Raw genomic sequence first — 14,432 nt, 5'->3', positions numbered from 1 at the left:
GAAGGTTCTTGGTTTGAGGAGATGAGGAAGTGGCTCTGGTTATTTGCTTCTGTACCAGGTCGGGAGGGTAGTTACGGGATGCAAAAGCTGTTTTCAGGTTGTTGGTGTAATGGTTCAAGGATTCCGGACTGGAGCAGATTCGTTTGCCACGAAGACCTAGGCTGTAGGGAAGGGACCGTTTGATGTGGAATGGGTGGCAGCTGTCATAATGGAGGTACTGTTGCTTGTTGGTGGGTTTGATGTGGACAGACGTGTGAAGCTGGCCATTGGACAGGTGGAGGTCAACGTCAAGGAAAGTGGCATGGGATATGGAGTAGGACCAGGTGAATCTGATGGAACCAAAGGAGTTGAGATTGGAGAGGAAATTCTGGAGTTCTTCTTCACTGTGAGTCCAGATCATGAAAATGTCATCAATAAATCTGTACCAAACTTTGGGTTGGCAGGCCTGGGTAACCAAGAAGGCTTCCTCTAAGCGACCCATGAATAGGTTGGCGTACGAGGGGGCCATCCTGGTACCCATGGCTGTTCCCTTTAATTGTTGGTATGTCTGGCCTTCAAAAGTGAAGAAGTTGTGGGTCAGGATGAAGCTGGCTAAGGTAATGAGGAAAGAGGTTTTAGGTAGGGCGGCAGGTGATCGGCGTGAAAGGAAGGGCTCCATCGCAGCGAGGCCCTGGACATGTGGAATATTTGTGTATAAGGAAGTGGCATCAATGGTTACAAGGATGGTTTCCGGGGGTAACAGACTGGGTAGGGATTCCAGGCGTTCGAGAAAGTGGTTGGTGTCTTTGATGAAGGATGGGAGACTGCATGTAATGGGTTGAAGGTGTTGATCTATGTAGGCAGAGATGCGTTCTGTGGGGGCTTGGTAACCAGCTACAATGGGACGGCCGGGATGATTGGGTTTGTGAATTTTGGGAAGAAGGTAGAAGGTAGGGGTGCGGGGTGTTGGTGGGGTCAGGAGGTTGATGGAGTCAGGTGAAAGATTTTGTAGGGGGCCTAAGGTTCTGAGGATTCCTTGAAGCTCCGCCTGGACATCAGGAATGGGATTACCATGGCAAACTTTGTAAGTAGTGTTGTCTGAAAGCTGACGCAGTCTCTCAGCCACATACTCCCGACGATCAAGTACCACAGTCGTGGAACCCTTGTCCGCCGGAAGAATGACGATGGATTGGTCAGCCTTCAGATCACGGATAGCCTGGGCTTCAGCAGTGGTGATGTTGGGAGTAGGATTAAGGTTTTTTAAGAAGGATTGAGAGGCAAGGCTGGAAGTCAGAAATTCCTGGAAGGTTAGGAGAGGGTGATTTTGAGGAAGAGGAGGTGGGTCCCACTGTGACGGAGGACGGAACTGTTTCAGGCATGGTTCAATTTGGATAGTATCTTGGGGAGTTGGATCATTAGGAGTAGGATTAGGATCATTTTTCTTCGTGGCAAAGCGATATTTCCAGCAGAGAGTGCGGGTGTCGGACAGTAAATTTTTGACAAGGGCTGTTTGGTTAAATCTGGGAGTGGGGCTGAAGGTGAGGCCTTTGGATAGGACAGAGGTTTCGGATTGGGAGAGAGGTTTGGAGGAGAGGTTAACTACTGAATTGGGGTGTTGTGGTTCCAGGTTGTGTTGATTGGAATTTTGAGGTTTTGGAGGGAGTGGAGCTGGAAGTGGGAGATTGGGTAGATGGGAGAGACTGGGTCTGTGTGCAATGAGAGGAGGTTGAGGTTTGTTGGAAAGGTTGTGGAGGGTGAGTGAGTTGCCTTTCCGGAGGTTGGAAACCAGGAGATTGGATAGTTTTTTGAGGTGGAGGGTGGCATGCTGTTCTAATTTGCGGTTGGCCTGTAGGAGGATGCTCTGAACAACCGGTGTGGATGTGGGAGAGGAAAGATTGAGGACTTTTATTAGGGACAGGAGTTAATGGGTGTGTTGATTGGCTGAGTGGATGTGTAGGTGAAGGATTAGGTGGGTGAGGGCAATGGATTGTTCGGTTTGGAACTGGTGTAGGGACTGATGGAAAGAAGGGTTGCAGCCAGAGATGGGAACTTTAAGTGTGAGGCCTTTGGGGGTGATGCCAAATGTCAGACAAGCCTGAGAAAATAAAATATGGGAGTGTAATCTGGCTAGGGCGAAGGCATGTTTGCGGAGGGAATGTAAATAAAACTTAATGGGGTCATTGTGGAGGTGTTGTGAGGGTGACATGGTACTAGAAGGTGGAAAGTGGAACACGAGGCTGAAATGAAAACGAAAATAAATATAAAAATATATGGGGAGAGATAAAGGTAAAACTAGAAAGCAAATGGAGATCTGGTGTGAAAAAAGGCGAAAAAGGGTTGGTTAGAGCTGGGCTATGTTGATCCTGTGGTGAACTTGTGTAGGTAGATGATGATGTGCATAAAGGTTAGGTGGTTGTGTTGCCGCCAAAACACGTTAAAGGGTGGAGAAATACGGGAAAATTTCGAAAAAACTACGTGAGGATGTATTAAAAGGGTGGTTTGGTGGTGGCAGATTATGGAAATGAAGCTAACAATTGTCTGATGATGAAATAATGACGTTAAAACCTGTGGGAAACGGCTAAAAATGATCGATGATGTGAGAAAAACGGAAATGGAAATAAAGCAAAAGATATTAAAACTAGCCGAAAAGGTTGTTTAATAGCTGAAAGGAACTGTTTGTGAACTGGAAACGGTGGATTTTATGCAGCGGTAGTGTTGAAAGCGGAAAAAAAAAAAAAAAATTTTTGTTTATGGTTTGGAAGTGGGTTACGTATTATTACGTATTATGGAGTATATATCGGCGGGATAAAATTGTATACTGGATTACGGTAAAAAAACAAGGAGAAGGTGAATAGAAAGTAAAACTGCTGGCAAAAACAGAAGGAGGAAATAAGATGACAGAAAAGACTATGAAATGTAACAGTGACAATAACAATAACAAACGTGATTGTTGGGTTCAAATTAATGATATGAATATAATAGAGGGAAACATTCCACGTGGGAAAAATATATTTAAAAAGAAAGATGATGAGACTTACCATACAAAAGTGCTGGCAGGTCGATAGACACACAAACAAACACAAACATACACACAAAATTCTAGCTTTCGCAACCAACGGTTGCCTCGTCAGGAAAGAGCGAAGGAGAAGGAAAGACAAAAGGATATGGGTTTTAAGGGAGACGGTAAGGAGTCATTCCAATCCCGGGAGCGGAAAGACTTACTTTAGGGGGGACAAAAGGACACGTATACACTCGCGCACACACACACATATCCATCCACACATACACAGACACAAGCAGACATTTGTAAAGGCAAAGAGTTTGGGCAGAGATGTCAGTCGGGACGGAAGTACAGAGGCAAAGATGATGTTGAAAGACAGGTGAGGTATGAGCGGCGGCAGATTGAAATTAGAAATTAGCGGAGATTGAGGCCTGGCAGATAGCGAGAAGAGAGGATATGCTGAAGGGCAAGTTCCCATCTCCGGAGTTCTGACAGGTTGGTGTTAGTGGGAAGTATCCAGATAACCCGGACGGTGTAACACTGTGCCAAGATGTGCTGGCCGTGCACCAAGGCATGTTTAGCGACAGGGTGATCCTCATTACCAACAAACACTGTCTGCCTGTGTCCATTCATGCGAATGGACAGTTTGTTGCTGGTCATTCCCACATAGAACGCTTCACAGTGTAGGCAGGTCAGTTGGTAAATCACGTGGGTGCTTTCACACGTGGCTCTGCCTTTGATCCCCCTAAGGTAAGTCTTTCCGCTCCCGGGATTGGAATGACTCCTTACCCTCTCCCTTAAAACCCATATCCTTTTGTCTTTCCTTCTCCTTCCCTCTTTCCAGCCGAGGCAACCGTTGGTTGCGAAAGCTAGAATTTTGTGTGTATGTTTGTGTTTGTTTGTGTGTCTATCGACCTGCCAGCGCTTTTGTTTGGTAAGTCTCATCATCTTTCTTTTTAAATATATTTATTTTCATTTCAGCCTCGTGTTCCACTTTCCACCTTCTAGTACCATGTCACCCTCACAACACCTCCACAACGACCCCATTAAGTTTTATTTACATTCCCTCCGCAAACATGCCTTCGCCCTAGCCAGATTACACTCCCATATTTTATTTTCTCAGGCTTGTCTGACATTTGGCATCACCCTCAAAGGCCTCACACTTAAAGTTCCCATCTCTGGCTGCAACCCATCTTTCCATCAGCCCCTATACCAGTTCCAAACCGAACAATTCATTGCCCTCACCCACCTAATCCTTGACCTACACATCCACTCAGCCAATCAACACACCCATCAACTCCCGTCCCTAATAAAAGTCCTCAATCTTTCCTCTCCCACATCCACACCGGTTGTTCAGAGCATCCTCCTACAGGCCAACCGCAAATTAGAACAGCATGCCACCCTCCACCTTAAAAAACTATCCAATCTCCTGGTTTCCCACCTCCGGAAAGGCAACTCACTCACCCTTCACAACCTTTCCAGCAAACCTCAACCTCCTCTCATTGCACACAAACCCAGTCTCTCCCATCTACTCAATCTCCCACTTCCAGCTCCACTCCCTCCAAAACCTCAAAATTCCAATCAACACAACCTGGAACCACAACACCCCAATTCAGTAGTTAACCTCTCCTCCAAACCTCTCTCCCAATCCGAAACCTCTGTCCTATCCAAAGGCCTCACCTTCAGCCCCACTCCCAGATTTAACCAAACAGCCCTTGTCAAAGATTTACTGTCCTACACCCGTACTCTCTGCTGGAAATATCACTTTGCCACGAAGAAAAATGATCCTAATCCTACTCCTAATGATCCAACTCCCCAAGATACTATACAAATTGAACCATGCCTGGAACAGTTCCGTCCTCCGTCACAGCGGGACCCACCTCCTCTTCCTCAAAATCACCCTCTCCTAACCTTCCAGGAATTTCTGACTTCCAGCCTTGCCTCTCAATCCTTCTTAAAAAACCTTAATCCTACTCCCAACATCACCACTGCTGAAGCCCAGGCTATCCGTGATCTGAAGGCTGACCAATCCATCGTCATTCTTCCGGCGGACAAGGGTTCCACGACTGTGGTACTTGATGGTCGGGAGTATGTGGCAGAGGGACTGCGTCAGCTTTCAGACAACACTACTTACAAAGTTTGCCATGGTAATCCCATTCCTGATGTCCAGGCGGAGCTTCAAGGAATCCTCAGAACCTTAGGCCCCCTACAAAACCTTTCACCTGACTCCATCAACCTCCTGACCCCACCAACACCCCGCACCCCTACCTTCTACCTTCTTCCCAAAATTCACAAACCCAATCATCCCGGCCGTCCCATTGTAGCTGGTTACCAAGCCCCCACAGAACGCATCTCTGCCTACATAGATCAACACCTTCAACCCATTACATGCAGTCTCCCATCCTTCATCAAAGACACCAACCACTTTCTCGAACGCCTGGAATCCCTACCCAGTCTGTTACCCCCGGAAACCATCCTTGTAACCATTGATGCCACTTCCTTATACACAAATATTCCACATGTCCAGGGCCTCGCTGCGATGGAGCCCTTCCTTTCACGCCGATCACCTGCCGCCCTACCTAAAACCTCTTTCCTCATTACCTTAGCCAGCTTCATCCTGACCCACAACTTCTTCACTTTTGAAGGCCAGACATACCAACAATTAAAGGGAACAGCCATGGGTACCAGGATGGCCCCCTCGTACGCCAACCTATTCATGGGTCGCTTAGAGGAAGCCTTCTTGGTTACCCAGGCCTGCCAACCCAAAGTTTGGTACAGATTTATTGATGACATTTTCATGATCTGGACTCACAGTGAAGAAGAACTCCAGAATTTCCTCTCCAACCTCAACTCCTTTGGTTCCATCAGATTCACCTGGTCCTACTCTAAATCCCATGCCACTTTCCTTGACGTTGACCTCCACCTGTCCAATGGCCAGCTTCACACGTCCGTCCACATCAAACCCACCAACAAGCAACAGTACCTCCATTATGACAGCTGCCACCCATTCCACATCAAATGGTCCCTTCCCTACAGCCTAGGTCTTCGTGGCAAACGAATCTGCTCCAGTCCGGAATCCTTGAACCATTACACCAACAACCTGAAAACAGCTTTTGCATCCCGTAACTACCCTCCCGACCTGGTACAGAAGCAAATAACCAGAGCCACTTCCTCATCTCCTCAAACCCGGAACCTTCCACAGAAGAACCCCAAAAGTGCCCCACTTGTGACAGGATACTTTCCGGGACTGGATCAGATTCTGAATGTGGCTCTCCAGCAGGGATACGACTTCCTCAAATCCTGCCCTGAAATGAGATCCATCCTTCATGAAATCCTCCCCACTCCACCAAGAGTGTCTTTCCGCCGTCCACCTATCCTTCGTAACCTCTTAGTTCATCCCTATGAAATCCCCAAACCACCTTCCCTACCCTCTGGCTCCCACCCCTGTAACCGCTCCCGGTGTAAAACCTGTCCCATGCACCCTCCCACCACCACCTATTCCAGTCCTGTAACCCGGAAGGTGTACACGATCAAAGGCAGAGCCACGTGTGAAAGCACCCACGTGATTTACCAACTGACCTGCCTACACTGTGAAGCGTTCTATGTGGGAATGACCAGCAACAAACTGTCCATTCGCATGAATGGACACAGGCAGACAGTGTTTGTTGGTAATGAGGATCACCCTGTGGCTAAACATGCCTTGGTGCACGGCCAGCACATCTTGGCACAGTGTTACACCGTCCGGGTTATCTGGATACTTCCCACTAACACCAACCTGTCAGAACTCCGGAGATGGGAACTTGCCCTTCAGCATATCCTCTCTTCTCGCTATCCGCCAGGCCTCAATCTCCGCTAATTTCTAATTTCAATCTGCCGCCGCTCATACCTCACCTGTCTTTCAACATCATCTTTGCCTCTGTACTTCCGTCCCGACTGACATCTCTGCCCAAACTCTTTGCCTTTACAAATGTCTGCTTGTGTCTGTGTATGTGTGGATGGATATGTGTGTGTGTGCGAGTGTGTACCCGTCCTTTTTTCCCCCTAAGGTAAGTCTTTCCGCTCCCAGGATTGGAATGACTCCTTACCCTCTCCCTTAAAACCCATATCCTTTTGTCTTTCCTTCTCCTTCCCTCTTTCCTGACGAGGCAACCGTTGGTTGCGAAAGCTAGAATTTTGTGTGTATGTTTGTGTGTCTATCGACCTGCCAGCGCTTTTGTTTGGTAAGTCTCATCATCTAAGAACAGTGGAGCAAGAATGTATCCCTGTGGTAAGACATTATTTAATATTTTTGCATGAACAGTGCATTTTCCTGTAGTTAAAGTAAATATCTTTCCAATTACAATGTTGCCAGTTACTTCTGTAGTCCATCTGCTTAGAACAAGTTGCAGTAATATATAAAGCAGCTCATGCCTCCAAACCGTGTCAAACTGATGTTTACTGCTTCATTTGGTATCCTGCAGCAATAAGTGTTGTTCATGGTAAGACCTTATCAGCACAGCTCCATCCTCGAAGGCCCTACTGAAAGATCACTGGACTAATCCAATCATGAAAGATTCTCTGAAGGAACTTACAAATAGTGCCCAATAGCATGATTGGTTGATAGTTCTTTGGCTGGCCTGATGCCCTGTGGGGTTTGAGTTTTGCTATGATTTTTGATCGCTTCATTTTTAGTGGGACTGCATCAGAATAACGCAAATAAGAAATCCACCAGCCATCTTTTTGCACATTTCCCACTATGCAGAAGAAATATGAGATGGAGTCCATCACTTCTCAGTACCTTCCCAGAGAAAAATTATTTGGTAGATAGTGATTTTTAACAGTTTTGTACAAGAGGAAAATTAATTCCTTTTTATGTGTAGCACCTGAAAATAAATCCCAATATTACAAAGCAAATCATAAGAATCTCTTCATCTTTAATGAAATGTGAAAAACCTGTACGGTTTTAATGGCTAATAACGTATCTCTAAGTGAAACTCAAGTTTCCTTCAAATAAAAATACTACTGTATTATGCAAGTAATATTACTGCTGTTACTGCTACTTTTATGACCATCTTTTGAATACATAACACTTGTAATTGTTCCTAAATTGAAGTACAAAGCCCAGAACACATTTTTAGAAGCTAAATCATCTTGTGATGTAAGATCTCTTGAAACAGTCAGATAAGAACAACATCTTTCTTTGCTCGCTGTAATACAGTACCCCCCTATCAAATTTTCAACAACTATAAAAACTGAGGCTAAAAACAGTCAACAACTCAATAGCATTTGCAGTACGGGTTTAAAATTTTTCCATATTAGCATATGACAGACATTTATGAGACTGAATCAGAGAAAACAATTTATTTGTTACCTCATTCTGCCATGGAATTGACACAGAACCAGTGTTGAACTTGCTATAAAACGTGTCATCCGAGGCATCTAAATTGACGCCTTTCACGGTTGAGAACTGCTCAATATCCAGGACATCCTTGGCGTATACGGCGTGTGGCTGCAGGACAAACAGCGTTGGGCTGCAGCGTGAGTTAACAGGTAATGACAACTCTGATTTCACAACAATCATTACTAGCAAACTCTTGGAACATAGATGGTTTTATGATGAAAACAGTCACTATTAGTGTAACTCTTCATTTAATTACACTGAAAAATGGGGCTCAGTCAATATATCAAACTTTAGATGACACAGAAATGAGAAATACTTTATACTTAAATCTGAAAACTAGTAACATGCTACTTAAAATATGGACCCCATTTGTATAGCCTCCTCCATTACTTTGATGACAGTCATTAAGTTTTCAACAGAATTATGTACCTTATCGTGGCTCATGACATAACTTGTAAAGACGAAAAACTTACTTGGTCATTAATAAACAGAGAAACAAATGTGTCAATACACCGTAAGTCCTATTATGAAATGCACAGAACACAACCATGCTAAATATCTATGGTAGAAAAATTTCATTAGTTCATATGATATTATATCATAACATAACTGGTCATGACAACAGTATGGAAATATGCAATATACAATGTCATCTGTACGAAAATACACAAAATTATTTTGGTGGTTGCTGACAGTACAGTAGTCAAGAGTGCTAATTAGTGTCTGCACTACATAACAACTTTTGGTTTGGAATATATGTCACCCACATTTAGTTATGAAAGAGTGTAAAGTAGTGAGACGATCTACTCTTCAAGGTATGTACATTTGCATTAGTACTCATGTACCAGCAACATCAACCAGTTATATTGGTGCCATCTAATAATAAAATATGTAAAAAGTTATACATGTATAATTTTGCATGATTTATGTTTAGTCACAGCTCATATTTACAAGAACTGCTCCAAAAGTGTAAAGAAACCAATAAAGATTCCTGCATTTCAAAAACTTATCTCCATTCACTTGAATGGTGAAGGCCCCATGACTTGACTAATTATAAATGTTGTTTTGAAATGTTTTCTAAGCACATACACGTGGTTACCTGTTTCCTTATCAACACATATATTTTAAATCCTGATATTTCTTCCTAATACTCTAACTTTCCTTAAGATTGGTTATGGAGACAAAAGTAATGACCATAGAGGGTTTATTATTTTTAGGAAAAGAACATGGCATCTCATCTAGATTTTACAGTGATGCCAGCAATGTCTGGATTCCGCACTGCCTGAGAAATGTTTTGTGTTTACGATGTCCTGTGAAGAAACAAAATCCAATGACGACAGGCCCTTGGCCACTTCTCCTGGAGCCTTTTCTAAATCTTGGAAGGAATAGCCAGCACACCAATTTATGGTTTCAAGTGATTATTGATTAGAAAGATACAAGTAAAAACAGACACAAAACTAACAAGAAACAAACTCATTAGGCAGGAAATTCATAAATATAGATTTACAGGAGTTTACTTAAAAATAGGGCCATTCAGTGGATTACATTTAGAAACAATTAGTTAACAAAGAAAATAATGCAAAGAGCAAAAGGTGCCATAGGTATGAAGAAAGAAAAAAGAAAAGAAAATTTCAAGTGGAATGTGGCAACTACTAAATAAAAAGTGAGCATTTCAAGCAAATTGGTGATAGCAGCAGCAGCAGCAGCAGCAACAATAATAGCAACTGTAACCCAGACGGCTGTCAACAATAAGAAGTGACTTTGCTAATGTAATAATGGAAATAATGCAAGAGAAGCAGATGGGACAGTTATCAAAACAGAATAATCAACTACGTAGATAACAGATCAAGGATCACTTAATGGTACGATGGATGCATTGGAAAAGGGAAGTGGAAACAGATTTAGTCAATTAAGAGCACATGACTATCATTTTGAAGGGATTTAGAGTAGTGAGATGTCACTAAGTGAGTGGCTATATATGAGTGAAAAGACTCAGGAGGATAACTTACTTTACAGGCAGTGCAGAATCCAGACATCGCTGGCATCACCGTAAAATCTAGATGTAATGCCATGTTCTTTTCCTAAAAATATATAAACCTTCTATGGTCATTACTTTTGTACCCATAACCAATCTTAAGGAAAGTTAGAGTATTAGGAAGAAAGATCAGGATTTAAAATACATCTGTCAATGAGGAAACAGGTAACCAAGTGTATTTGCTTAGATAGGATAACTACAAGAAAAAGTTATGTAGATGATAAAAATGCTTAGAAAGGTAAACCAAATGCAGGAAGAACTAGAAACACTCCATTAGAGGCTACTCAAAGTAGAGGAGGAATAGGTCCCTTACTGGGCAGTGGTAATATTGCCCAAAAGGCAATTTCATGGCAACAAACTGTTAAACCTGTTGAACAAAAAATAAAGTTGAGTCTAGATCAATTCAAATTAAAAGGTTTGAATAAAGTATTTCAAGATTGTGAGCAAGGCAAGGTTCCCCCTACAGGAGAAGTTGAATGTTGAAACTTTACTTTCTTTTAAGTCTGAAAAGAATTAAAAGGTTGTCCTAGTGAAAAACAGGAACAAATATATGTGGTTGGAAGAACTAATACATCACCTACAATCCCCTGTAAATATAGTAGGAAAGTCCGGGTAGCACATTAGTAATTTAGGAGTAAAGGAGACCACTCACCAAATACCAGAAGTGTTGAGTATCGACAGGCATTCGCAAAAGGGAAAGAAAAAGTGCTAGCTTTCAGAATTATTTGGTGAGTGGTCTCCTTTACTCCTAAATCACCTACAATGCCATTATTTTTTTTTAAAATTGGGGAGACCTATTTGTCTTTTGTTAGATAGTGGTTCAATATTTGGGGGAGGGGGGGGGGGCAGTGAGTTCAAAGAATTTTAAGAATGAGAAGACGTATAAATGGTATTGATTCCAAGATATCATCCACAACCTCACCTCTCTAAAAGAATGATGAGAGAATTGAGTCAGCTCTTCAGAACTTATGACAGGTACAAATGTATCAATTGGACAGAGTTTGTGCCAGATATTGAGGCTATTTCAAATGAAGTACCACATTCATTCATCAAGTTCACATCCTTAGAAACAGCAGGTGGAAAATTTGAAAGTGATCCTCCACAGAATGAGTGAGGTGAGGAGCAACTTCCAGAAAATAATGAAGAATCAATTGATTTTGAAATAGGAGTTCAAAGGAGGAAAAAAGTGGCAATTCCTTACAATGCAAGGAAAGAGACTAAGTATTACTAAAAAGTCGTGACATTTTGACCCCTATTGCTATAGCTATAACTACATCTTCATCCTATATTCTACAAACTACATATAGAGCATCCTCTTGTGATTACTAGAATGCCTCATCCTTAAGTACTATCAAAAACAGACCAGGGAAAGTAAAGATTCTTTATAAGCATCTAAGTATTTAAAGAAATCTACAGATTAAATGAGATTTTTTGGTAAAGTTATGCTTAAAATATGTGCACTGAATTAATTAATGGGCACTAGGAATAAAAGTTTTAGTATGAAGTGTGCACAGATAAATCTGGGAGAAAAGAAATTCATGTGAGCCTGACTAAAAGAAGGATCGATCAATTGGAGACAATCTGAGGCATTATGGTATTGTCAGTTGGTTATGGAGAGCAGTGTACAGGGTAAAGATTGTAGATGGAGACCCAGGCTTGATTAGCAGGTTGAAATGACTGTAAGTTGCAGCAGTTATGCAGAGATAAAGAGCCTTGGAAAGGACAGATTAGTATGGAGAGTTGGATCAAACAAGTCTTGATCAAAGAAACCACCACCAACAACCACCACCAATGTTTGAACACCACATTCAAAAACTAATAATACTGAAATAAGCACACCTGTGTTGGAAAAAAAAACTAGGAGAACTCTTAGCAAAGTTGGTACCTGGCTCTGACTGAATTACCGCAACAGTTTACTTTGAAAATGCATGCAATTAACCAAACAATATCTATAGGATCCCTCTACTGTAGAATCCTGGAGAAAATTCTAAGTTTATATCTGGAAGAATCAGTACCTGTTTATGAAAAAATGGCTAATGTGAAATACTGCTCACTTTTTTCCACATATTATATCTTCTAAAGAGTATGTGCAAGTGAAAAACTAGACTCTCTTTTTCTATTTTTAAGACATTTGAGACTGTACCACATCAACTGGTAATGAAGACATAATCATGCATTAACTGGACAGGGAACATTAAACATGAGCGAAAATAACATTGGATGGACACCAAGTGTGCCTAACATGACTGCTAATATTCACAGTACACGTAAAATGATGTCCAAGACAGGATCATCAGCAGCACTGTCAGATTCTTTGCTAATAAATAATGTTTCTGGAGCAACATTTCTTGCGTACCATTTCCATTTGGTGCACTGAATGGCAGCTCTTTACCTAAAATAAACAACCAACAGTATACAATTACAATATTAGTGGTAACCTTTTGGGATCTGTTACACTGTTTAAACGTTTTGGCTTAATACTACCAAGCAATATGAAATGGGATGAACACAGTAGTAGTAGTACAGTATTGCCATTGTACAGTATTGCCATTGTACCACAATGCCAAATGATAATCAAGACATAGTCATACATTATGCTGGATGGTAAAGAGAAGTGAAAGAGACAGTAAATGTCCAACAGAAATGAGGTAATATTGGAAAGACTTAGATCAGTTAGGGGAGGTGGGGGTTCACAATTTCAGTGTGTTTACAAAGAAGAAACCACATTCAAGAGTACTTATCCAGTGTTTGGCACCACAGTCACATAGGCCTGACAGCAGACATTGAATGAACTCATAGATGCACTACTAATAATGTACGTAAAAGATCAGCACAACTCATATAAAAGTGTAACACATATGCTCATAGAACTTAAATGGGAACTGTCAAAATAAAGTCAATGTTATACTCATAAAACTCATTAAACCTATGCAATATGAGCTCCCAATACATTAAAAATCTATTTTTGTATCAACATGTGCTACAATTCAAACAAAACTTAAAAGACACTTCTTACAAGATATTAATATTATTATATAACTTACATCTGGAACAAATGGAGGCTCATATACTCCTGCTTCAAGTCGCTTCCAATTCAAACACCTGAAGAACTCATGCTGTTTAACTTCCAATGCTCCCATCCTCCCATTGTGACATCCTAAACGTGCTTTTGGTGACTTCTTCAAAAGCTGCATCACAACATACACTGAATGTAAGTACCATATGTACTCTGTGCATTAAGTTTTGTAACAGACATGTTAGACCCTATTGCAGTAGGTAATACTTATAACAGGGAATACAAGTTCTTTTGTCATGTTACAAAGTTACATTTTCTTACAAATGTTACTACCACTGTTGCAGTAATTGCTAATATAGATTGTTAATAAATAGATAAAACCTGGATTGAAGCCCACACAAGTATAACCATTTATAAGTTACTTTAAAAAACACACAGATTAAAATATACTGAAGAGCCAAAGAAACTGGCACACTTGCCTAATATCGTGTAGGGCCCCCGCGAGAATGCAGAATTGCCACAACACGATGTGGCATGGAATTGACTGATGTCTGAAGTAGTGCTGGAGGAAATTGACACCATGAATCCTGCAAGGCTGTCCATAAATCTGTACGAGTGTGAGAATGTGGAGATATCTTCTGAACAGCACATTGCACGGCATTCCAGATATGCTCAACGATGTTCATGTCTGGGGAGTTTGGTGGCCAGTGGAAGTGTTTAAACTCAGAAGAGTGTTCCTGGAGCCACTCTGTAGCAATTCTGGACGTGCAGGGTGTCACACTGTCCTGCTGGAAAAGCCCAAGTCCTTCGGAATGCACAATGGACATGAATGAACGAAGGTGATCAGACAGGATGCTTACATAAGTGAGACGTATCAGAGGTCTGTGCATGACCCACACCATTACAGAGCCTCCACCAGCTTGAACAGTCCCCTGCCGACAAGCAGAGTACATGGATTCATGAGGCTGTCTCCATACCAACACACATCCATTCACTCCATACAATTGGAAACAAGACTCAT

The 14,432-nt window shown here is 41.9% G+C and overlaps 1 protein-coding gene across 2 annotated transcripts in view; it reads right to left on the bottom strand.

The window, feature by feature from the left end:
• Nucleotides 1–14,432, bottom strand: part of LOC126175979 (G protein-coupled receptor kinase 2) — a 203,605-nt gene that overhangs the window by 29,220 nt on the left and 159,953 nt on the right. Inside the window, exons 11-12 of one of the 2 annotated variants that reach the window (XR_007535630.1) lie at nt 13,440–13,583; nt 8,331–8,490 (exon numbers count right to left, since the gene is read on the bottom strand). Coding sequence is in view for 1 of the 2 variants with exons in the window: in XM_049923086.1 (XP_049779043.1) it covers nt 8,331–8,468; nt 13,440–13,583 (282 nt within the window). In the remaining variant the exon portion in view is untranslated. The remainder of the gene's footprint in view (nt 1–8,330; nt 8,491–13,439; nt 13,584–14,432) is intronic. The other variant, XM_049923086.1, reaches the window with a different exon arrangement.

The sequence above is a fragment of the Schistocerca cancellata genome, chromosome 3 (genome assembly GCF_023864275.1).
Source record: "Schistocerca cancellata isolate TAMUIC-IGC-003103 chromosome 3, iqSchCanc2.1, whole genome shotgun sequence".
In the NCBI taxonomy this organism is placed as follows: domain Eukaryota; kingdom Metazoa; phylum Arthropoda; class Insecta; order Orthoptera; family Acrididae; genus Schistocerca; species Schistocerca cancellata.
This window is presented reverse-complemented; position numbering and strand designations above follow the sequence as displayed.